Source organism: Dendropsophus ebraccatus, chromosome 5 (assembly GCF_027789765.1).
Source record: "Dendropsophus ebraccatus isolate aDenEbr1 chromosome 5, aDenEbr1.pat, whole genome shotgun sequence".
Classification (NCBI taxonomy): Eukaryota; Metazoa; Chordata; class Amphibia; order Anura; family Hylidae; genus Dendropsophus; species Dendropsophus ebraccatus.
Window position 1 is genome coordinate 1,763,810 of NC_091458.1, and position 26,960 is coordinate 1,790,769.

The window sequence follows — 26,960 nt, forward strand, 5'->3', positions numbered from 1 at the left end:
CCTGTCCCTAGGGTACAACTCCTCCTCCTATGGTGCCGTCGTGAAGGTGAGGAGAGAAATCTAAAGATTTCAGACGGGGAGTGTCATGTCCCAAGACTGGTTTCTATTCATTGACATGTATATGTGTTATTCTGCTTTGCTTTTTGACCCTCCTGTCTTCCTGTCCTCTAGCTGCAGTGTTGTAGCTCCTCCTCTCTCCCTCATGTTAGCAGCCATTTTCATGTTAAGACAGTGCATGTACCCGTATGTTCCTGCTACCCCTGGCATATTATATCCTTTTTTTACCCCGTTGTACCAGCATTTCTACAGGGTTTCTGCACCAAATAAAGCTGGAATCTTCCTACATGCCTCTACAATGGAGTTGACGCTATCTGACAGTATGTGACTTGGTGTGAGTACTGGTTGAAGCACAGATATAAGATTATCTATAACCCCACCTGCTCATAGCCAGGTTGTTGAGTCAGAATACAAGGGGTATATACTACTAAGGGGAAGCACACAAGGGGTATATACTACTGGGGGCAGCACACAGCGGTCTATTGTTGTGGAGTGTGTGTTGAGGGGGGGGGGGGGGGGTGTCCCAGACATAACTTCGCTTGGGGCCCCAGAAATGCCAAGATCGCCCCTGGTGGTACCAGTAGGGGGAGACACTGAAAACCCCATAGACATAATCAAGGATGCAGGAAGAGATTTATAATATGGAGAATATGTATTGTCACCCTGAGATACAGACAGGCACCTGTTCAGACTGGAAGAATAACTGGAAGAGTCTGTGATGTCACTATGATAACCAACGGCTCCAGCAGAAGAGTCTGTGATGTCACTACGATAACCAGCAGCTCCAGCAGAGAGTCTGATGTCACTACGATAACCAGCGGCTCCAGCAGAGAGTCTGTGATGTCACTACGATAACCAGCGGCTCCAGCAGAGAGTCTGTGATGTCACTACGATAACCAGCAGCTCCAGCAGAGAGTCTGTGATGTCACTACCATGACCAGTGATCCAGCCCTGCAGTGCGCCAGTGATGAGAGGGATCAGGGCTGTGGAATATAATACAGGACACAACACGTAATAATAGTCTGAAGCCTTCAAACAGGAGTGGGGGGGTCTGTAGTACCCAGATCCCCAGGCATCAGGGGGCCCCCCTGCTCAGCGTTAATGGTGAGGTCAGACAGGCTGGGGCCGCTCTTTGGAAGGACGGCCGGATCACTCACTGCCTCCTTGTTCTGGGCCTCATAATCCGCCATCCTGCGCTGCACAACTCCCGGCATCACCGCCACGTAGGACGCCATCAGCCGGTGGTTAGAACGGATGAGCTTGGAGGCACAGCTGTCCAGACACTGCTCCTGCGGGGAGAGAGAGGGTGAGAGGAGATCCGGGGGCCCCGTACTCTACAGCTCCGGGGGAGACAGAGGGCGAGAGGAGATCCGGGGGCCCCGTACTCTACAGCTCCTGCGGGGGGGAGAGGGTGAGAGGAGATCCGGGGGCCCCGTTCTCTACTGCCCCGGGGGGAGACAGAGGGCGAGAGGAGATCCGGGGGCCCCGTACTCTAAAGCTCCGGGGGGGGGGGGGGGGGGGGGGGGGGGGGGGGGGGGGGGGGGAAGAGGGCGAGAGGAGATCCGGGGGCCCCGTACTCTACAGCTCCAGGGGGAGACAGAGGGCGAGAGGAGATCCGGGGGCCCCGTACTCTACAGCTCCAGGGGGAGACAGAGGGCGAGAGGAGATCCGGGGGCCCCGTACTCTACAGCTCCAGGGGGAGACAGAGGGCGAGAGGAGATCCGGGGGCCCCGTACTCTACAGCTCCAGGGGGAGACAGAGGGCGAGAGGAGATCCGGGGGCCCCGTACTCTACAGCTCCAGGGGGAGACAGAGGGCGAGAGGAGATCCGGGGGCCCCGTACTCTACAGCTCCAGGGGGAGACAGAGGGCGAGAGGAGATCCGGGGGCCCCGTACTCTACAGCTCCAGGGGGAGACAGAGGGCGAGAGGAGATCCGGGGGCCCCGTACTCTACAGCTCCAGGGGGAGACAGAGGGCGAGAGGAGATCCGGGGGCCCCGTACTCTACAGCTCCAGGGGGAGACAGAGGGCGAGAGGAGATCCGGGGGCCCCGTACTCTACAGCTCCAGGGGGAGACAGAGGGCGAGAGGAGATCCGGGGGCCCCGTACTCTACAGCTCCAGGGGGAGACAGAGGGCGAGAGGAGATCCGGGGGCCCCGTACTCTACAGCTCCAGGGGGAGACAGAGGGCGAGAGGAGATCCGGGGGCCCCGTACTCTACAGCTCCAGGGGGAGACAGAGGGCGAGAGGAGATCCGGGGGCCCCGTACTCTACAGCTCCAGGGGGAGACAGAGGGCGAGAGGAGATCCGGGGGCCCCGTACTCTACAGCTCCAGGGGGAGACAGAGGGCGAGAGGAGATCCGGGGGCCCCGTACTCTACAGCTCCAGGGGGAGACAGAGGGCGAGAGGAGATCCGGGGGCCCCGTACTCTACAGCTCCAGGGGGAGACAGAGGGCGAGAGGAGATCCGGGGGCCCCGTACTCTACAGCTCCAGGGGGAGACAGAGGGCGAGAGGAGATCCGGGGGCCCCGTACTCTACAGCTCCAGGGGGAGACAGAGGGCGAGAGGAGATCCGGGGGCCCCGTACTCTACAGCTCCAGGGGGAGACAGAGGGCGAGAGGAGATCCGGGGGCCCCGTACTCTACAGCTCCAGGGGGAGACAGAGGGCGAGAGGAGATCCGGGGGCCCCGTACTCTACAGCTCCAGGGGGAGACAGAGGGCGAGAGGAGATCCGGGGGCCCCGTACTCTACAGCTCCGGGGGGAGACAGAGGGCGAGAGGAGATCCGGGGGCCCCGTACTCTACAGCTCCGGGGGGAGACAGAGGGCGAGAGGAGATCCGGGGGGCCCCGTACTCTACAGCTCCGGGGGGAGACAGAGGGCGAGAGGAGATCCGGGGGCCCCGTACTCTACAGCTCCGGGGGGAGACAGAGGGCGAGAGGAGATCCGGGGGCCCCGTACTCTACAGCTCCGGGGGGAGACAGAGGGCGAGAGGAGATCCGGGGGCCCCGTACTCTACAGCTCCGGGGGGAGACAGAGGGCGAGAGGAGATCCGGGGGCCCCGTACTCTACAGCTCCGGGGGGAGACAGAGGGCGTGAGGAGATTCGGGGGCCCCGTACTCTACAGCTCCGGGGGGAGACAGAGGGCGAGAGGAGATCCGGGGGCCCCGTACTCTACAGCTCCGGGGGGAGACAGAGGGCGAGAGGAGATCCGGGGGCCCCGTACTCTACAGCTCCGGGGGAGACAGAGGGCGAGAGGAGATCCGGGGGCCCCGTACTCTACAGCTCCGGGGGAGACAGAGGGCGAGAGGAGATCCGGGGGCCCCGTACTCTACAGCTCCAGGGGGAGACAGAGGGCGAGAGGAGATCCGGGGGCCCAGTACTCTACAGCTCCGGGGGCAGAGGGCGAGAGGAGATCCGGGGGCCCCGTACTCTACAGCTCCGGGGGAGACAGAGGGCGAGAGGAGATCCGGGGGCCCCGTACTCTACAGCTCCGGGGGAGACAGAGGGCGAGAGGAGATCCGGGGGCCCCGTACTCTACAGCTCCAGGGGGAGACAGAGGGCGAGAGGAGATCCGGGGGCCCCGTACTCTACAGCTCCGGGGGAGACAGAGGGCGAGAGGAGATCCGGGGGCCCCGTACTCTACAGCTCCAGGGGCCCCGTACTCTACAGCTCCGGGGGGAGACAGAGGGCGAGAGGAGATCCGGGGGCCCCGTACTCTACAGCTCCGGGGGAAGGAGTCATAAGAGCTATACACACAGCCCCACCCACTATCTGCCAAAGCAACACCTCCCTTATGCCCCATACCCCCCTTTCTCCAGCACCTCCTCCATGGTGAGGGTCCGGTAGTTCAGGTTCTTGGCACAGCGGCTGAAGCACAGCTCCGTCATCTTATTATACACCATGAGGAAATCCCGAATCTACAGAGAGAAACCCAGTTACTACATCACCTGACCCATATCATCCCATCACATCCCCCACTCCTCCATCACCTGACCCATATCATCCCATCACATCCCCCACCCCTCCATCACCTGACCCATATCATCCCATCACATCCCCCACCCCTCCATCACCTGACCCATATCATCCCCCACCCCTCCATCACCTGACCCATATCATCCAATCTCATCCCCCACCCCTCCATTACCTGACCCATATCATCCAATCTCATCCGCCACCCCTCCATCACCTGACCCATATCATCCTATCACCTGACCCATATCATCCCATCACATCCCCCACCCCTCCATCACCTGACCCATATCATCCCATCACATCCCCCACCCCTCCATTACCTGACCCATATCATCCCCCACCCCTCCATCACCTGACCCATATCATCCAATCACATCCCCCACCCCTCCATCACCTGACCTATACCATCCAATCACATCCCCCACCCCTCCATCACCTGACCCATATCATCCCCCACCCCTCCATCACCTGACCCATATCATCCAATCACATCCCCCACCCCTCCATCACCTGACCTATACCATCCAATCACATCCCCCACCCCTCCATCACCTGACCCATATCATCCAATCACATCCCCCACTCATCACCTGACCCATATCATCCAATCACATCCCCCATCCCTCCATCACCTGACCCATATCATCCCCCACCCCTCCATCACCTGACCCATATCATCCAATCACATCCCCCACTCATCACCTGACCCATACCATCCAATCACATCCCCCACCCCTCCATCACCTGACCCATATCATCCAATCACATCCCCCACTTATCACCTGACCTATACCATCCAATCACATCCCCCACTCATCACCTGACCCATATCATCCAATCACATCCCCCACCCCTCCATCACCTGACCCATATTATCCCCCACCCCTCCATCACCTGACCCATATCATCCAATCACATCCCCCACCCCTCCATCACCTGACCCATATCATCCAATCACATCCCCCACTCATCACCTGACCCATATCATCCAATCACATCCCCCATCCCTCCATCACCTGACCCATATCATCCCCCACCCCTCCATCACCTGACCCATATCATCCAATCACATCCCCCACTCATCACCTGACCCATACCATCCAATCACATCCCCCACCCCTCCATCACCTGACCCATATTATCCCCCACCCCTCCATCACCTGACCCATATCATCCAATCACATCCCCCACCCCTCCATCACCTGACCCATATCATCCAATCACATCCCCCACCCCTCCATCACCTGACCCATATCATCCAATCACATCCCCCACCCCTCCATCACCTGACCCATATCATCCCATCACATCCCCCACCCCTCCATCACCTGACCCATATCATCCCATCACATCCCCCACCCCTCCATCACCTGACCCATATCATCCAATCACATCCCCCACCCCTCCATCACCTGACCCATATCATCCAATCACATCCCCCACCCCTCCATCACCTGACCCATATCATCCAATCACATCCCCCACCCCTCCATCACCTGACCCATATCATCCAATCACATCCCCCACTTATCACCTGACCTATACCATCCAATCACATCCCCCACTCATCACCTGACCCATATCATCCTATCACATCCCCCATCCCTCCATCACCTGACCCATATCATCCCATCACATCCCCCACTCATCACCTGACCCATATCATCCAATCACATCCCCCACCCCTCCATCACCTGACCCATATCATCCCATCACATCCCCCATCCCTCCATCACCTGACCTATACCATCCAATCACATCCCCCACTCATCACCTGACCTATACCATCCAATCACATCCCCCACTCATCACCTGACCCATATCATCCAATCACTTCCCCCACTCATCACCTGACCCATATCATCCCATCACATCCCCCACCCCTCCATCACCTGACCCATATCATCCAATCACATCCCCCACCCCTCCATCACCTGACCCATATCATCCAATCACATCCTCCATCACCTGATCCTCCATCACCTGACCCATATCATCCAATCACATCCCCATCACCTGACCTATACCATCCAATCACACCCTTGCTTCTTTAGCACTACTTCTGTTAGCTGCGCTGTGATTGGCGATCATTGGTCACGTGTTGTGGGGGTCTCCTTACATTGCGCAGCTGCTGCTGTTCCCCCTCCATGGTGTCCGGCTCTCCCTCTGGGGTTCCTCGGGTCACTGCCGCTTCTCTCCACCCCGACGTGTGACCTTTCAGGGGGCCGCCATCGCTGCAGCTCTATAATTGGCCGGCTCCCGCTCTCTTTAGTAATGCAAGGGTTATAACCCCGCCATCTTCTCGTGGACCGGATATGACGTGATTCCCAACCACGTGGGGTGACCGGACGCAACGGTCTTTAGTCGGAGCTGCCATTCGCAAGATGGCGATGACACTTCCGGATTAAATGTTCACTTCCGGTTGGATTAGACAGCTGTCAGGGAGACTCCTCCCACAAGAGACAGCGGATCAGAGAGACAGCTTTATGGGGGATGATGGAGTAGAGCAGCCCTAAGAGACGGGTCGGCCAGAGAGAGACATCAATTATCATAGAGACATCCAGCATCCTACAAAGAGACTTCTGACACCCAGAGACATCCAGCATCCCACAGAGAGAGAGAGAGAGACTTCTGACACCCAGAGACATCCAGCATCCTACAGAGAGAGAGAGAGAGAGACTGCTGACACCCAGAGACATCCAGCATCCTACAGAGAGAGAGAGACTGCTGACACCCAGAGACATCCAGCATCCTACAGAGAGAGAGAGAGAGAGAGACTGCTGACCCCCAGAGACATCCAGCATCCTACAGAGAGAGAGAGACTGCTGACACCCAGAGACATCCAGCATCCCACAGAGAGAGAGAGAGAGAGAGACTTCTGACACCCAGAGACATCCAGCATCCTACAGAGAGAGAGAGAGAGAGAGACTGCTGACACCCAGAGACATCCAGCATCCTACAGAGAGAGAGAGACTGCTGACACCCAGAGACATCCAGCATCCTACAGAGAGAGAGAGAGAGAGACTGCTGACCCCCAGAGACATCCAGCATCCTACAGAGAGAGAGAGAGACTGCTGACACCCAGAGACATCCAGCATCCCACAGAGAGAGAGAGAGACTGCTGACACCCAGAGACATCCAGCATCCTACAGAGAGAGAGAGAGAGAGAGAGTGCTGACACCCAGAGACATCCAGCATCCTACAGAGAGAGAGAAAGAGAGAGACTGCTGACACCCAGAGACATCCAGCATCCCACAGAGAGAGAGAGAGAGACTGCTGACACCCAGAGACATCCAGCATCCTACAGAGAGAGAGAGAGAGAGAGAGAGACTGCTGACACCCAGAGACATCCAGCATCCTACAGAGAGAGAGAGAGACTGCTGACACCCAGAGACATCCAGCATCCTACAGAGAGAGAGAGAGACTGCTGACACCCAGAGACATCCAGCATCCTACAGAGAGAGAGAGAGAGAGAGTGCTGACACCCAGAGACATCCAGCATCCTACAGAGAGAGAGAAAGAGAGAGACTGCTGACACCCAGAGACATCCAGCATCCTACAGAGAGAGAGAGACTGCTGACACCCAGAGACATCCAGCATCCTACAGAGAGAGAGAGAGAGACTGCTGACACCCAGAGACATCCAGCATCCTACAGAGAGAGAGAGAGAGAGTGCTGACACCCAGAGACATCCAGCATCCTACAGAGAGAGAGAAAGAGAGAGACTGCTGACACCCAGAGACATCCAGCATCCTACAGAGAGAGAGACTGCTGACACCCAGAGACATCCAGCATCCTACAGAGAGAGAGAGAGACTGCTGACACCCAGAGACATCCAGCATCCTACAGAGAGAGAGAGAGAGAGACTGCTGACCCCCAGAGACATCCAGCATCCTACAGAGAGAGAGAGAGAGACTGCTGACACCCAGAGACATCCAACATCCTACAGAGAGAGAGAGAGACTGCTGACACCCAGAGACATCCAGCATCCTACAGAGAGAGACTGCTGACACCCAAAGACATCCAGCATCCTACAGAGAGAGAGAGAGAGACTTCTGACACCCAGAGACATCCAGCATCCTACAGAGAGAGAGAGACTGCTGACACCCAGAGACATCCAGCATCCTACAGAGAGAGAGAGAGAGAGAGAGAGAGAGAGACTGCTGACACCCAGAGACATCCAGCATCCTACAGAGAGAGAGACTGCTGACACCCAGAGACATCCAGCATCCTACAGAGAGAGAGAGAGAGAGAGAGAGACTGCTGACACCCAGAGACATCCAGCATCCTACAGAGAGAGAGAGACTGCTGACACCCAGAGACATCCAGCATCCTACAGAGAGAGACTGCTGACACCCAGAGACATCCAGCATCCTACAGAGAGAGAGAGACTGCTGACACCCAGAGACATCCAGCATCCTACAGAGAGAGAGAGAGAGAGACTGCTGACACCCAGAGACATCCAGCATCCCACAGAGAGAGAGAGACTGCTGACACCCAGAGACATCCAGCATCCTACAGAGAGAGACTGCTGACACCCAGAGACATCCAGCATCCTACAGAGAGAGAGAGAGAGACTTCTGACACCCAGAGACATCCAGCATCCTACAGAGAGAGAGAGAGAGACTGCTGACACCCAGAGACATCCAGCATCCTACAGAGAGAGAGAGAGACTGCTGACACCCAGAGACATCCAGCATCCTACAGAGAGAGAGAGAGACTGCTGACACCCAGAGACATCCAGCATCCTACAGAGAGAGAGAGAGACTGCTGACACCCAGAGACATCCAGCATCCTACAGAGAGAGAGAGAGACTGCTGACACCCAGAGACATCCAGCATCCTACAGAGAGAGAGAGAGACTGCTGACACCCAGAGACATCCAGCATCCTACAGAGAGAGAGAGAGACTTCTGACACCCAGAGACATCCAGCATCCTACAGAGAGAGAGAGAGACTGCTGACACCCAGAGACATCCAGCATCCTACAGAGAGAGAGAGAGACTGCTGACACCCAGAGACATCCAGCATCCTACAGAGAGAGAGAGAGAGAGAGAGAGACTGCTGACACCCAGAGACATCCAGCATCCTACAGAGAGAGAGAGAGACTGCTGACACCCAGAGACATCCAGCATCCTACAGAGAGAGTGAGCCCGGAGACGTCATAGAGACTGAGCCCGGAGACGTCATAGAGACTGAGCCCGGAGATGTCATAGAGACTGAGCCCGGAGACGTCATAGAGACTGAGCCCGGAGACGTCATAGAGACTGAGCCCGGAGACGTCATAGAGACTGAGCCCGGAGACATCATAGAGACTGAGCCCGGAGACGTCATAGAGACTGAGCCCGGAGACATCATAGAGACTGAGCCCGGAGACGTCATAGAGACTGAGCCCGGAGACATCATAGAGACTGAGCCCGGAGACGTCATAGAGACTGAGCCCGGAGACGTCATAGAGACTGAGCCCGGAGACGTCATAGAGACTGAGCCCGGAGACGTCATAGAGACTGAGCCCGGAGACATCATAGAGACTGAGCCCGGAGCCTCGGGAGCTCAAGAGACATTGGTTTGACTGCTGGTATCTGTAACAAATGATTTATAAAGAGACATGCTAGAAGATTTGTGACTACTCTGCGGATGTCTCTCATGCAGATCTTGGATCCGCACACACTTCATCCTGGAGAACAGACCTCTCCATGAGACAGTCAGTGGCGTAAACCTCAGGTGAGAGCGCACGTGGCCAAGTCATGTGATGTATACAGAGCTGTGTAAATAACCGGGTACGGGAGGTCATGTGATGTATATAACCGGGTATGGGAGGTCATGTGATGTATATAACCGGGTATGGGAGGTCATGTGATGTATATAATCGGGTACGGGAGGTAACGTGATGCATATACCCGGGTACGGGAGGTCATGTGATGTATATAACCGGGTACGGGAGGTCATGTGATGCATATAACCGGGTATGGGAGGTCATGTGATGTATATAACCGAGTATGGGAGGTCATGTGATGTATATAATCGGGTACGGGAGGTCATGTGATGTATATAATCGGGTACGGGAGGTAACGTGATGCATATACCCGGGTACGGGAGGTCATGTGATGTATATAACCGGGTACGGGAGGTCATGTGATGCATATTACCGGGTACGGGAGGTCACGTGATGCATATAACCGGGTATGGGAGGTCATGTGATGTATATAACCGGGTACGGGAGGTCATGTGATGTATACAGAGCCATGTATATAACCAGGTACAGGAGGTCATGTGATGTATACAGAGCCATGTATATAACCAGGTACAGGAGGTCATGTGATGTATACAGAGCAGGATTGGAGACCACACCACAAAACACTTGTTGCAAAAGATGTGAACAAAGCAGCAGAGGGTTGGTGATTTACCACAGCTACAGGATATACACTGTCACCTGGACAAAGGCTGAAGTATAACCGTGTGATGGTACCAGCAAAGTAGTGGTGATCCCGCACCTACAGGATATACACTGTTACCTGGACACAGGCTGAAGGATAACAGTGTGATGGTACCAACAGAGGATCAGTGATTCCCCCCACCTACAGGATATACACTGTCACCTGGACACAGGCTGAAGGATAACAGTGTGATGGTACCAGAAGAGGATCTGTGATTCCCCCCACCTACAGGATATACACTGTCACCTGGACACAGGCTGAAGGATAACAGTGTGATGGTACCAGAAGAGGATCAGTGATTCCCCCCACCTACAGGATATACACTGTCACCTGGACACAGGCTGAAGGATAACAGTGTCATTCCCCGCACCTACAGGATATATACTGACCCCCAGACACTGGCTGAAGTATAACAGTGTGATGGTACTAGCAGAGGATCAGGGATTCCCCACACCTACAGGATATACACTGTCACCTGGACACAGGCTGAAGTACAACAGTGTGATGGTACCAGCAGAGGATCAGTGATTCCCCACACCTACAGGATATACACTGTCACCTGGACACAGGCTGAAGTATAACTGCCCCCATAATGACAGGCAGTATTCCTATAACAGTGCCATCCATAGTGCCCCCATAATGACAGTATTCCCGTAACATATACACTGCCCCTGGACATAGGCTGAAGGATAACAGGTGATGGTTCCAGCAGAGGATCAGTGATTCCCTGCACCTTCAGGATATACACTGTCACCTGGACACAGGCTGAAGGATAACAGTGTGATTCCCCGCACCTACAGGATATACACTGTCACCTGGACACAGGCTGAAGGATAACAGTGTGATGGTACCAGCAGAGGATCAGTGATTCCCCGCACCTACAGGACATACACTGTCACCTGGACACAGGCTGAATTATAACAGTGTGATGGTACCAGCAGAGGATTAGGGATTCCTGACACCTACAGGATACATACTGTCACCTATACACAGGCTGAAGTATAACCGTGTGATGGTACCAGCAGAAGATCAGGGATTCCTGACACCTACAGGATATACACTGCCCCCTGGACACAGGTTGAAGGATAACAGTGTGATGGTACCAGCAGAAGATCAGGGATTCCTGACACCTACAGGATATACACTGCCCCCTGGACACAGGCTGAAGGATAACACTGTGATGGTACCAGCAGAGGATCAGGGATTCCCCGCACCTACAGGATATACACTGCCCCCCGGACACAGGCTGAAGTATAACAGTGTGATGCTACCAGCAGAGGATCAGTGATTCCCCGCACCTACAGGATATACACTGCCCCCCAGACACAGGCTGAAGTATAACAGTGTGATGGTACCAGCAGAAGATCAGGGATTCCTGACACCTACAGGATACATACTGTCACCTATACACAGGCTGAAGTATAACCGTGTGATGGTACCAGCAGAAGATCAGGGATTCCTGACACCTATAGGATACATACTGTCACCTGGACACAGGCTGAAGGATAACAGTGTGATGGTACCAGCAGAGTAGTGGTGATCCCGCACCTACAGGATATACACTGCCCCCTGGACACAGGCTGAAGGATAACAGTGTGATGGTACCAGCAGAGGATCAGTGATTCCCCGCACCTACAGGATATACACTGCCCCCCAGACACAGGCTGAAGTATAACAGTGTGATGGTACCAGCAGAAGATCAGGGATTCCTGACATCTACAGGATACATACTGTCACCTATACACAGGCTGAAGTATAACCGTGTGATGGTACCAGCAGAAGATCAGGGATTCCTGACACTTATAGGATACATACTGTCACCTGGACACAGGCTGAAGGATAACCGTGTGATGGTACCAGCAGAGGATCAGGGATTCCTGACATCTACAGGATACATACTGTCACCTATACACAGGCTGAAGTATAACCGTGTGATGGTACCAGCAGAAGATCAGGGATTCCTGACACCTATAGGATACATACTGTCACCTGGACACAGGCTGAAGGATAACAGTGTGATGGTACCAGCAGAGTAGTGGTGATCCCGCACCTACAGGATATACACTGTCACCTGGACACAGGCTGAAGGATAACCGTGTGATGGTACCAGCAGAAGATCAGGGATTCCTGACACCTATAGGATACATACTGTCACCTGGACACAGGCTGAAGGATAACAGTGTGATGGTACCAGCAGAAGATCAGTGATTCCCCGCACCTACAGGATATACACTGCCCCCCAGACACAGGCTGAGGTATAACAGTATGATGGTACCAGCAGAAGATCAGGGATTCCTGACACCTATAGGATACATACTGTCACCTGGACACAGGCTGAGGTATAACAGTATGATGGTACCAGCAGAAGATCAGGGATTCCTGACACCTATAGGATACATACTGTCACCTGGACACAGGCTGAAGGATAACAGTGTGATGGTACCAGCAGAAGATCAGGGATTCCTGACACCTATAGGATACATACTGTCACCTGGACACAGGCTGAAGGATAACAGTGTGATGGTACCAGCAGAAGATCAGGGATTCCTGACACCTACAGGATATACACTGCCCCCTGGACACAGGCTGAAGGATAACAGTGTGATGGTACCAGCAGAGGATCCGTGATTCCCCGCACCTACAGGATATATACTGACCCCAGACACAGGCTGAAGTATAACAGTGTGATGGTACCAGCAGAGGATCAGTGATTCCCCGCACCTACAGGATATACACTGCCCCCCAGACACAGGCTGAAGTATAACCGTGTGATGGTACCAGCAGAAGATCAGGGATTCCTGACACCTACAGGATACATACTGTCACCTGGACACAGGCTGAAGGATAACAGTGTGATGGTACCAGCAGAAGATCAGGGATTCCTGACACCTATAGGATACATACTGTCACCTGGACACAGGCTGAAGGATAACAGTGTGATGGTACCAGCAGAAGATCAGTGATTCCCCGCACCTACAGGATATACACTGCCCCCCGGACACAGGCTGAAGGATAACAGTGTGATGGTACCAGCAGAGGATCAGTGATTCCCCGCACCTACAGGATATACACTGCCCCCCAGACACAGGCTGAAGTATAACAGTGTGATGGTACCAGCAGAGGATCAGTGATTCCCCGCACCTACAGGATATACACTGCCCCCCAGACACAGGCTGAAGTATAACAGTGTGATGGTACCAGCAGAGGATCAGTGATTCCCCGCACCTACAGGATATACACTGCCCCCCAGACACAGGCTGAAGTATAACAGTGTGATGGTACCAGCAGAGGATCAGTGATTCCCCGCACCTACAGGATATACACTGCCCCCCAGACACAGGCTGAAGTATAACAGTGTGATGGTACCAGCAGAAGATCAGGGATTCCTGACACCTACAGGATACATACTGTCACCTGGACACAGGCTGAAGTATAACAGTGTGATGGTACCAGCAGAGGATCAGTGATTCCCCGCACCTACAGGATATACACTGCCCCCCAGACACAGGCTGAAGTATAACAGTGTGATGGTACCAGCAGAAGATCAGGGATTCCTGACACCTACAGGATACATACTGTCACCTGGACACAGGCTGAAGTATAACAGTGTGATTGTACCAGTAGAGGATCAGGTATTTACAAACTTTTCTGCAACCAATGACAGCAATGGCTGTGCCTTTCACCTACCACTCCTGACTGCTATCTTCTCTATGTTCTCTTGGCACCCTGTCTGTCTCCTGCTCCTTTGCTGTCTAGTTGTATAATCTCTGATTTCTTGTAGATTGTGGCCCGTTGTGGAGTACAAGCAGCAGTCCAGCAGAGGGGGCTGGAGAGTTCCTGCTGTGTATTAGGGGGATGTGCGGCAGGCTGGTGGGGTTATACACCTACGCAGTGATCATCTGGTGGATCCGTGTTTTCTGCTGATGACTGGATCCTACAAGGGGCAATAATCTGTTCAGCTGAGCACAATCCCTGACATTTGGGCTGACCACCATTGCTGTTAGCGGGCCAGTGTGGGCTGTATTGCCCAAAAGCTTTTATTCCTTTATATTGTCACATTTTTATTTCTCCAGCATTGAGCCCTGACTGAAATCTGTGCGTGCTCCAAGCTGATAGGTTACAGCTACAGTTGTTATAAGTCCGAACATCTAGAGCCATCTGACTGGCCATGTTTCCTCACAGAGATCTGGATCCATCTGACTGGCCATGTTTCCTCACAGAGATCTGGATCCATCTGACTGGCCATGTTTCCTCACAGAGATCTGGATCCATCTGACCTGCCATGTTTCCTCACAGAGATCTGGATCCATCTGACCGGCCATGTTTCCTCACAGAGATCTGGATCCATCTGACCGGCCATGTTTCCTCACAGAGATCTGGAGTCATCTGACCGGCCATGTTTCCTCACAGAGATCTGGAGCCATCTGACCGGCCATGTTTCCTCACAGAGATCTGGAGCCATTTGACTGCCCATGTTTCCTCACAGAGATCTTGATCCATCTGACAGGCCATGTTTCCTCACAGAGATCTGGATCCATCTGACTGGCCATGTTTCCTCACAAAGATCTGGATCCATCTGACCGGTCATGTTTCTCTGTACAGATCTGGATCCATCTGACCGGCCATGTTTCCTCACAAAGATCTGGATCCATCTGACCGGCCATGTTTCCTCACAGAGATCTGGAGCCATCTGGCAGGCCATGTTTCCTCACAAAGATCTGGATCCATCTGACCGGTCATGTTTCTCCGTACAGATCTGGATCCATCTGACCGGCCATGTTTCCTCACAGAGATCTGGATCCATCTGACCGGCCATGTTTCCTCACAGAGATCTGGATCCATCTGACCGGCCATGTTTCCTCACAGAGATCTGAAGCCATCTGACCGGCCATGTTTCCTCACAAAGATCTGGATCCATCTGACCGGTCATGTTTCTCTGTACAGATCTGGATCCATCTGACCGGCCATGTTTCCTCGCAGAGATCTGGAGCCATCTGACCGGCCATGTTTCCTCACAAAGATCTGGATCCATCTGACCGGTCATGTTTCTCTGTACAGATCTGGATCCATCTGACCGGCCATGTTTCCTCACAGAGATCTGGAACCATCTGACTGCCCATGTTTCCTCACAGAGATCTGGATCCATCTGAACGGTCATGTTTCTCTGTACAGATCTGGATCCATCTGACCGGCCATGTTTCTCTGTACAGATCTGGATCCATCTGACCGGCCATGTTTCCTCACAAAGATCTGGATCCATCTGACCGGCCATGTTTCTCCACAGAGATCTGGATCCATCTGACCGGCCATGTTTCCTCACAGAGATCTGGAGCCATCTGACTGGCCATGTTTCCTCACAAAGATCTGGATCCATCTGACCGGCCATGTTTCCTCACAAAGATCTGGATCCATCTGACCGGCCATGTTTCCTCACAGAGATCTGGATCCATCTGACCGGCCATGTTTCCTCACAAAGATCTGGATCCATCTGACCGGCCATGTTTCTCCACAGAGATCTGGATCCATCTGACCGGCCATGTTTCCTCACAGAGATCTGGAGCCATCTGACTGGCCATGTTTCCTCACAAAGATCTGGATCCATCTGACCGGTCATGTTTCTCCGTACAGATCTGGATCCATCTGACCGGTCATGTTTCTCTGTACAGATCTGGATCCATCTGACCTGTCATGTTTCTCCGTACAGATCTGGATCCATCTGACCGGCCATGTTTCCTCACAAAGATCTGGATCCATCTGACCGGCCATGTTTCTCCACAGAGATCTGGATCCATCTGACCGGCCATGTTTCTCCACAGAGATCTGGATCCATCTGACCGGCCATGTTTCTCCACAGAGATCTGGATCCATCTGACCGGCCATGTTTCTCTGTACAGATCTGGATCCATCTGACCGGCCATGTTTCTCTGTACAGATCTGGATCCATCTGACCGGCCATGTTTCTCTGTACAGATCTGGATCCATCTGACCGGCCATGTTTCTCTGTACAGATCTGGATCCATCTGACCGGCCATGTTTCTCCACAGAGATCTGGATCCATCTGACTGGCCATGTTTCCTCACAGAGATCTGGATCCATCTGACCGGCCATGTTTCTCTGTACAGATCTGGATCCATCTGACCGGCCATGTTTCTCTGTACAGATCTGGATCCATCTGACCGGCCATGTTTCTCTGTACAGATCTGGATCCATCTGACCGGCCATGTTTCTCCACAGAGATCTGGATCCATCTGACTGGCCATGTTTCCTCACAGAGATCTGGATCCATCTGACTGGCCATGTTTTTCTGTACGCTCTCCTCGCCGGTCTCTGTACGCTCTCCTCGCCGGTCTCTGTACGCTCTCCTCGCCGGTCTCTGTACGCTCTCCTCACCCATCTCTGTATACTCCTCGCCCATCTCTGTATACTCCTCGCCCATCTCTGTATACTCCTCGCCCATCTCTGTATACTCCTCGCCCATCTCCGTATACTCTCCTAACAGTCACGGGTCTGATCTGTATACTGGAGACCTCCTATAGTGAGAGGGCAGCAGATTGAATAGTCAGTGGAATCAACATATCGCACACACAGAATGAATTGATTCCCAGGCAAGGAAGGTAGGGTGGGTGGGGTTTGGGAGTGGGCAGGTAGGGTGGGTGGGGTTTGGGAGTGGGCAGGTAGGGTGGGTGGGGTTTGGGAGTGGGCAGGTAGGGTGGGTGGGGTTTGGGAGTGGGCAGGTAGGGTAGGTGGGTCTCTGAGTGCTGACTGTGTACAACTCGTGCAAGTGACACAACGAGCTGACATGACTGCTACAGGTAACGTGATGTGTGTGTGTGTATAATATCTGTGTAGGGAGTCGTGTGTGTGTGTGTGTGTGTGTGTATAATATCTGTGCAGGGAGTCCTGTGTGTGTGTGTGTGTATAATATCTGTGCAGGGAGTCGTGTGTGTGTGTGTGTATAATATCTGTGCAGGGAGTCCTGTGTGTGTGTGTATATGTATATATCTATAATCTGTGCAGGGAGTCCTGCGTGTGTGTGTGTGTGTGTGTGTGTAATATCTGTACAGGGAGTCCTGTGTGTGTGTGTGTAATATCTGTGCAGGGAGTCCTGTGTGTGTGTGTGTGTGTGTATATGTATATATCTATAATCTGTGCAGGGAGTCCTGTGTGTGTGTGTGTGTGTGTGTGTGTATAATATCTGTGCAGGGAGTCCTGTGTGTGTGTATATGTATATATCTATAATATGTGCAGGGAATCCTGTGTGTGTGTGTGTGTAATATCTGTGTAGGGAGTCCTGTGTGTGTGTGTGTGTGTATAATATCTGTGCAGGGAGTCCTGTGTGTGTGTGTGTGTATAATATCTGTACAGGGAGTTCTGTGTGTGTGTGTGTGTGTGTATAATATCTGTGCAGGGAGTTCTGTGTGTGTGTGTGTATAATATCTGTACAGGGAGTCCTGTGTGTGTGTGTGTGTGTGTGTGTGTGTGTGTGTGTGTATAATATCTGTACAGGGAGTTCTGTGTGTGTGTGTATAATATCTGTGCAGGGAGTCCTGTGTGTGTGTATAATATCTGTACAGGGAGTTCTGTGTGTGTGTGTAATATCTGTACAGGGAGTTCTGTGTGTGTGTGTATAATATCTGTGCAGGGAGTCCTGTGTGTGTGTGTGTCTGTGTATAATATCTGTACAGGGAGTTCTGTGTGTGTGTGTAATATCTGTACAGGGAGTTCTGTGTGTGTGTATATGTATATATCTATAATATGTGCAGGGAGTCCTGTGTGTGTGTGTGTGTAATATCTGTACAGGGAGTTCTGTGTGTGTGTGTATAATATCTGTGCAGGGAGTCCTGTGTGTGTGTGTGTATAATATCTGTACAGGGAGTCCTGTGTGTGTGTGTGTGTGTGTGTGTGTGTATAATATCTGTGCAGGGAGTCCTGTGTGTGTGTGTGTGTGTATAATATCTGTACAGGGAGTTCTGTGTGTGTGTGTGTATAATATCTGTGCAGGGAGTCCTGTGTGTGTGTGTGTGTATAATATCTGTGCAGGGAGTCCTGTGTGTGTGTGTGTGTATAATATCTGTACAGGGAGTTCTGTGTGTGTGTGTGTGTGTGTGTGTAATATCTGTACAGGGAGTTCTGTGTGTGTGTATAATATCTGTGCAGGGAGTCCTGTGTGTGTGTGTATAATATCTGTGCAGGGAGTTCTGTGTGTGTGTGTGTGTAATATCTGTGCAGGGAGTCCTGTGTGTGTGTGTGTGTGTGTGTGTAATATCTGTACAGGGAGTTCTGTGTGTGTGTGTGTGTGTGTGTATAATATCTGTGCAGGGAGTTCTGTGTGTGTGTATAATATCTGTGCAGGGAGTTCTGTGTGTGTGTGTATAATATGTGTGCAGGGAGTTCTGTGTATGTGTATAATATCTGTGCAGGGAGTCCTGTGTGTGTGTGTGTGTGTGTGTGTGTGTGTGTGTGTGTGTGTGTGTGTATAATATCTGTACAGGGAGTTCTGTGTGTGTGTGTGTGTATAATATCTGTGCAGGGAGTTCTGTGTGTGTGTGTATAATATCTGTACAGGGAGTCCTGTGTGTGTGTGTGTGTGTATAATATCTGTGCAGGGAGTCCTGTGTGTGTGTGTGTGTGTGTGTGTGTATAATATCTGTACAGGGAGTTCTGTGTGTGTGTGTGTGTGTGTAATATCTGTACAGGGAGTTCTGTGTGTGTGTGTGTAATATCTGTGCAGGGAGTCCTGTGTGTGTGTGTGTGTGTGTGTAATATCTGTACAGGGAGTTCTGTGTGTGTGTGTGTGTGTGTGTGTGTGTGTGTATAATATCTGTGCAGGGAGTCCTGTGTGTGTGTGTATAATATCTGTACAGGGAGTCCTGTGTGTGTGTGTGTGTGTGTGTAATATCTGTACAGGGAGTCCTGTGTGTGTGTGTGTGTGTGTGTGTGTGTATAATATCTGTGCAGGGAGTTCTGTGTGTGTGTGTGTGTGTAATATCTGTGCAGGGAGTCCTGTGTGTGTGTATAATATCTGTGCAGGGAGTCCTGTGTGTGTGTGTGTATAATATCTGTACAGGGAGTCCTGTGTGTGTGTGTATACTATCTGTGCAGGGAGTCCTGTGTGTGTGTGTATAATATCTGTACAGGGAGTCCTGTGTGTGTGTGTATACTATCTGTGCAGGGAGTCCTGTGTGTGTGTGTATAATATCTGTACAGGGAGTCCTGTGTGTGTGTGTGTATACTATCTGTGCAGGGAGTCCTGTGTGTGTGTGTATAATATCTGTACAGGGAGTCCTGTGTGTGTGTGTGTGTATAATATCTGTGCAGGGAGTCCTGTGTGTGTGTGTGTATAATATCTGTGTAGGGAGTTCTGTGTGTGTGTGTGTGTGTGTGTGTGTGTATAATATCTGTACAGGGAGTCCTGTGTGTGTGTGTGTGTGTGTGTGTGTGTATAATATCTGTACAGGGAGTCCTGTGTGTGTGTGTATAATATCTGTGCAGGGAGTTCTGTGTGTGTGTGTGTGTGTGTGTATAATATCTGTGCAGGGAGTCCTGTGTGTGTGTGTGTGTGTATAATATCTGTACAGGGAGTTCTGTGTGTGTGTATAATATCTGTGCAGGGAGTCCTGTGTGTGTGTATAATATCTGTACAGGGAGTCCTGTGTGTGTGTGTGTGTGTGTAATATCTGTACAGGGAGTCCTGTGTGTGTGTGTGTATAATATCTGTGCAGGGAGTCCTGTGTGTGTGTGTATAATATCTGTACAGGGAGTTCTGTGTGTGTGTGTGTGTGTGTGTGTATAATATCTGTGCAGGGAGTTCTGTGTGTGTGTGTGTAATATCTGTACAGGGAGTTCTGTGTGTGTGTGTGTGTGTGTGTGTGTGTGTATAATATCTGTGCAGGGAGTTCTGTGTGTGTGTATAATATCTGTGCAGGGAGTTCTGTGTGTGTGTGTGTGTATAATATGTGTGCAGGGAGTTCTGTGTATGTGTATAATATCTGTGCAGGGAGTCCTGTGTGTGTGTGTGTGTGTGTGTGTGTGTATAATATCTGTACAGGGAGTTCTGTGTGTGTGTGTGTGTGTGTGTATAATATCTGTGCAGGGAGTTCTGTGTGTGTGTGTATAATATCTGTACAGGGAGTCCTGTGTGTGTGTGTGTGTGTGTGTGTGTGTGTATAATATCTGTGCAGGGAGTCCTGTGTGTGTGTGTATAATATCTGTACAGGGAGTTCTGTGTGTGTGTGTGTGTGTATAATATCTGTGCAGGGAGTCCTGTGTGTGTGTGTGTGTAATATCTGTACAGGGAGTTCTGTGTGTGTGTGTGTGTGTGTGTGTGTGTGTGTGTGTGTGTATAATATCTGTGCAGGGAGTCCTGTGTGTGTGTGTATAATATCTGTACAGGGAGTCCTGTGTGTGTGTGTGTGTGTGTATAATATCTGTGCAGGGAGTTCTGTGTGTGTGTGTGTAATATCTGTGCAGGGAGTCCTGTGTGTGTGTATAATATCTGTGCAGGGAGTCCTGTGTGTGTGTGTATAATATCTGTACAGGGAGTCCTGTGTGTGTGTGTATACTATCTGTGCAGGGAGTCCTGTGTGTGTGTGTATAATATCTGTACAGGGAGTCCTGTGTGTGTGTGTGTGTATACTATCTGTACAGGGAGTCCTGTGTGTGTGTGTATAATATCTGTGCAGGGAGTCCTGTGTGTGTGTGTATAATATCTGTACAGGGAGTCCTGTGTGTGTGTGTGTGTGTGTGTGTATAATATCTGTGCAGGGAGTCCTGTGTGTGTGTGTATAATATCTGTGTAGGGAGTTCTGTGTGTGTGTGTGTGTGTGTGTCTGTATAATATCTGTACAGGGAGTCCTGTGTGTGTGTGTGTGTGTGTGTGTGTGTGTGTGTATAATATCTGTACAGGGAGTTCTGTGTGTGTGTATAATATCTGTGCAGGGAGTCCTGTGTGTGTGTGTATAATATCTGTACAGGGAGTCCTGTGTGTGTGTATAATATCTGTGCAGGGAGTCCTGTGTGTGTGTATAATATCTGTACAGGGAGTCCTGTGTGTGTGTGTGTGTGTGTGTAATATCTGTACAGGGAGTCCTGTGTGTGTGTATATAATATATGTACAGGGAGTTCTGTGTGTGTGTGTGTATAATATCTGTGCAGGGAGTCCTGTGTGTGTGTGTGTATAATATCTGTGCAGGTAGTCCTGTGTGTGTGTGTATATAATATCTGTACAGGGAGTCCTGTGTGTGTGTGTATAATATCTGTACAGGGAGTCCTGTGTGTGTGTAATATCTGTGCAGGGAGTCCTGTGTGTGTGTGTATAATATCTGTACAGGGAGTCCTGTGTGTGTGTGTGTGTGTGTGTGTGTGTAATATCTGTACAGGGAGTTCTGTGTGTGTGTGTATAATATCTGTGCAGGGAGTCGTGTGTGTGTGTGTATAATATCTGTGCAGGGAGTCCTGTGTGTGTGTGTGTGTATAATATCTGTACAGGGAGTCCTGTGTGTGTGTGTGTGTATAATATCTGTGCAGGGAGTTCTGTGTGTGTGTGTGTGTGTGTGTGTATAATATCTGTGCAGGGAGTCCTGTGTGTGTGTATAATATCTGTGCAGGGAGTCCTGTGTGTGTGTGTGTATAATATCTGTACAGGGAGTCCTGTGTGTGTGTGTGTGTGTATAATATCTGTACAGGGAGTCCTGTGTGTGTGTGTGTGTGTGTATAATATCTGTGCAGGGAGTTCTGTGTGTGTGTGTGTGTGTGTGTGTATAATATCTGTACAGGGAGTCCTGTGTGTGTGTGTGTGTGTGTGTGTGTATAATATCTGTACAGGGAGTCCTGTGTGTGTGTGTGTGTGTGTGTGTGTATAATATCTGTGCAGGGAGTCCTGTGTGTGTGTGTGTGTGTGTGTGTGTGTGTATAATATCTGTACAGGGAGTCCTGTGTGTGTGTGTGTGTGTATAATATCTGTACAGGGAGTCCTGTGTGTGTGTGTATAATATCTGTGCAGGGAGTCCTGTGTGTGTGTGTATAATATCTGTGCAGGGAGTTCTGTGTGTGTGTGTGTGTGTGTGTATAATATCTGTACAGGGAGTCCTGTGTGTGTGTGTGTGTGTGTGTGTGTGTGTGTGTGTGTGTGTGTATAATATCTGTACAGGGAGTCCTGTGTGTGTGTGTGTGTGTGTGTGTGTATAATATCTGTGCAGGGAGTTCTGTGTGTGTGTGTGTGTGTGTGTGTGTGTGTATAATATCTGTGCAGGGAGTCCTGTGTGTGTGTGTATATAATATCTGTACAGGGAGTCCTGTGTGTGTGTGTATAATATCTGTGCAGGGAGTCCTGTGTGTGTGTGTGTGTGTGTGTGTGTGTATAATATCTGTGCAGGGAGTCCTGTGTGTGTGTATAATATCTGTACAGGGAGTCCTGTGTGTGTGTGTGTGTGTGTGTGTGTGTGTGTGTAATATCTGTACAGGGAGTCCTGTGTGTGTGTGTATAATATCTGTACAGGGAGTCCTGTGTGTGTGTGTGTGTGTGTGTGTGTGTGTATAATATCTGTACAGGGAGTTCTGTGTGTGTGTGTATAATATCTGTACAGGGAGTCCTGTGTGTGTGTGTATAATATCTGTACAGGGAGTCCTGTGTGTGTGTGTGTGTGTGTGTGTGTGTGTGTGTGTGTATAATATCTGTACAGGGAGTCCTGTGTGTGTGTATAATATCTGTGCAGGGAGTCCTGTGTGTGTGTGTATAATATCTGTGTAGGGAGTACTGTGTGTGTGTATAATATCTGTGCAGGGAGTCCTGTGTGTGTGTATAATATCTGTACAGGGAGTCCTGTGTGTGTGTGTGTGTGTGTGTAATATCTGTACAGGGAGTCCTGTGTGTGTGTGTGTATAATATCTGTACAGGGAGTCCTGTGTGTGTGTGTGTATAATATCTGTACAGGGAGTCCTGTGTGTGTGTGTGTGTGTGTGTGTAGTGACTTGTGCATACCACGGGGATATAGCCATGTGTTCTATCGTGTGTGTGTGTGTATGGTGGTATTGTGTCCAGGGCTGTGGGGTCAGTAAGCCGCAGCTCCGACTCAAACTCGCCTCCTGCTCCTTAATAAATGGCCGGTCATATACCAGGGGAGATATCTATCACACCGGCTCAGCAGCTTCTCCCTAATGTCCTACATGATCTGAGGGAATATATACTGTACATACAGCAGCTTCTCCTGTGTGTGCAGTGGGTGCAGCCAGTCTCCAGCCTCCATGTCCTGAACTACTCATAACTAGACTAGATGGAGCAGGGGGGCTTTTCCTGCTGACATTTTCTATGTTTCTGACTAAATATTCACCACAGAAACACTAACACTGCCCGATCCCTGTAATATAGAGGTCAGCCATAGTGATATACAGGGGTCACACATAGTGATATACAGGGGTCACACATAGTGATGTTGAGGGTCACTGTGGGGGCAAGCAATAGCACACACACACACACAGCCTGCTGCAGCCATGGCACACACCACACACACACACAAACACACACACACACACACACACACACAGCCTGCTGCAGCCATAGCACACCCCACACATACACAGCCTGCTGCAGCCATAGCATACACACAAACACACACAGCCTGCTGCAGCCATAGCACACCCCACACATACACAGCCTGCTGCAGCCATAGCATACACACACAGCCTGCTGCAGCCATAGTACACCCCACACATACACAGCCTGCTGCAGCCATAGCATACACACACAGCCTGCTGCAGCCATAGCACGCACACACACACACACACACACACAGCCTGCTGCAGCCATAGAACACACCACACATACACAGCCTGCTGCAGCCATAGCATACACACACAGCCTGCTGCAGCCATAGCACACACACACACAGCCTGCTGCAGCCATAGCACACACCACACATACACAGCCTGCTGCAGCCATAGCATACACACACAGCCTGCTGCAGCCATAGCACACACACACACACACACACACACACAGCCTGCTGCAGCCATAGCACACACACACACACAGCCTGCTGCAGCCATAGCACACACCACACATACACAGCCTGCTGCAGCCATAGCATACACACACAGCCTGCTGCAGCCATAGCACACACACACACACACACACACACACACACACACAGCCTGCTGCAGCCATAGCACGCACACACACACACAGCCTGCTGCAGCCATAGCACACACACACACACAGCCTGCTGCAGCCATAGCACACACACACACAGCCTGCTGCAGCCATAGCGCACACACACACAGCCTGCTGCAGCCATAGCACACACACACACAGCCTGCTGCAGCCATAGCACACACACACACAGCCTGCTGCAGCCATAGCACGCACACACAGCCTGCTGCAGCCATAGCACGCACACACAGCCTGCTGCAGCCATAGCATACACACACAGCCTTGTTGCAGCCATAGCACACACCACACACACACAGCCTGCTGCAGCCATAGCACGCACACACAGCCTGCTGCAGCCATAGCACACACACGCACAGCCTGCTGCAGCCAAAGCACACACCACACACACACACACAGCCTGCTGCAGCCATAGCACGCACACACAGCCTGCTGCAGCCATAGCATACACACACAGCCTTGTTGCAGCCATAGCACACACACACACACACACAGCCTGCTGCAGCCATAGCACACACACACACACACAGCCTGCTGCAGCCATAGCACACACCACACATACACAGCCTGCTGCAGCCATAGCACACGCACACACAGCCTGCTGCAGCCATAGCACGCACACACGGCCTGCTGCAGCCATAGCACACACACACAGCCTGCTGCAGCCATAGCACACACCACACACCCACACAAACACAGCCTGCTGCAGCCATAGCACACCACACACACACACAAACACACACTCACACACAGCCTGCTGCAGCCATAGCGCACACACACACACACACAGCCTGCTGCAGCCATAGCATATACACACACAGCCTGCTGCAGCAATAGCACACACCACACACACACACACACACACACACACACACACAGCCTGCTGCAGCCATAGCATATGCACACACACCTCACACACACACACACACACACACACACAGCCTGCTGGAGCCATAGCACACCACACACACACACAGCCGGCTGCAGCCATAGCATATACACACACAGCCTGCTGCAGCCATAGCACACCACACACACACACACAGCCTGCTGCAGCCATAGCACACACACACACACACAGCCTGCTGCAGCCATAGCACACACACACACACAGCCTGCTGCAGCCATAGCGCACACACACACAGCCTGCTGCAGCCATAGCACACACACACACAGCCTGCTGCAGCCATAGCACACACACACAGCCTGCTGCAGCCATAGCACACACACACAGCCTGCTGCAGCCATAGCACGCACACACAGCCTGCTGCAGCCATAGCACACACACACACACACACATAGCCTGCTGCAGCCATAGCACACACACACAGCTTGCTGCAGCCATAGCACACACACACACACACACACACACACACACACAGCCTGCTGCAGCCATAGCGCACACACACACAGCCTGCTGCAGCCATAGCACACACCACACATACACAGCCTGCTGCAGCCATAGCACACGCACACACAGCCTGCTGCAGCCATAGCACGCACACACGGCCTTCTGCAGCCATAGCACACACACACACAGCCTGCTGCAGCCATAGCACACACCACACACCCACACACACACAGCCTGCTGCAGCCATGGCACACACCACACATACACAGCCTGCTGCAGCCATAGCATACACACATGGCCTGCTGCAGCCATAGCACACACCCCACACACACACACACACACACACACACAGCCTGCTGCAGCCATAGCATATGCACACACACCCCACACACACACACACACACACACACACACACAGCCTGCTGGAGCCATAGCACACCACACACACACACACACAGCCTGCTGCCTGCTGCAGCCATAGCACACACACACACAGCCTGCTGCAGCCATAGCACACACCACACACACACAGCCTGCTGCAGCCATAGCACACACACACACACACAGCCTGCTGCAGCCATAGCACACACACACACACACACAGCCTGCTGCAGCCATAGCACACACACACAGCCTGCTGCAGCCATAGCACACACACACACAGCCTGCTGCAGCCATAGCACGCACACACAGCCTGCTTCAGCCATAGCATACACACACAGCCTGTTGCAGCCATAGCACACACACACACACACAGCCTGCTGCAGCCATAGCGCACACACACACACACACAGCCTGCTGCAGCCATAGCATATACACACACAGCCTGCTGCAGCAATAGCACACACCACACACACACACACACACACACACACACACACACAGCCTGCTGCAGCCATAGCATATGCACACACACCTCACACACACACACACACACACACACACACAGCCTGCTGGAGCCATAGCACACCACACACACAC

The 26,960-nt window shown here is 52.0% G+C and overlaps 2 protein-coding genes across 4 annotated transcripts in view; one reads left to right on the plus strand and one right to left on the minus strand.

Annotated features, from left to right (window-relative positions):
* Positions 1-686: 686 nt before the first annotated feature.
* TIMM10B (translocase of inner mitochondrial membrane 10B) lies at positions 687-6,369 on the minus strand. Its single transcript, XM_069971873.1, has 3 exons — positions 6,150-6,369; positions 3,877-3,972; positions 687-1,346 (listed from the first exon to the last, which is right to left on the minus strand). The coding sequence occupies exons 1-3, from the start codon at positions 6,177-6,179 to the stop codon at positions 1,089-1,091; spliced, it is 384 nt and encodes a 127-aa protein (XP_069827974.1). The 5' UTR covers positions 6,180-6,369; the 3' UTR covers positions 687-1,088.
* A 2,761-nt stretch (positions 6,370-9,130) lies between these two features.
* Positions 9,131-26,960, plus strand: part of ARFIP2 (ARF interacting protein 2) — a 103,032-nt gene continuing 85,202 nt past the window's right edge. The window contains exon 1 of one of the 3 annotated variants that reach the window (XM_069969293.1): positions 9,131-9,751. The gene's annotated coding sequence lies outside the window, so the exon portion shown is untranslated. Of the gene's footprint in view, positions 9,752-17,202; positions 17,277-26,960 lie in introns of those variants that run through there. The other 2 variants (XM_069969295.1, XM_069969294.1) reach the window with 2 other exon arrangements.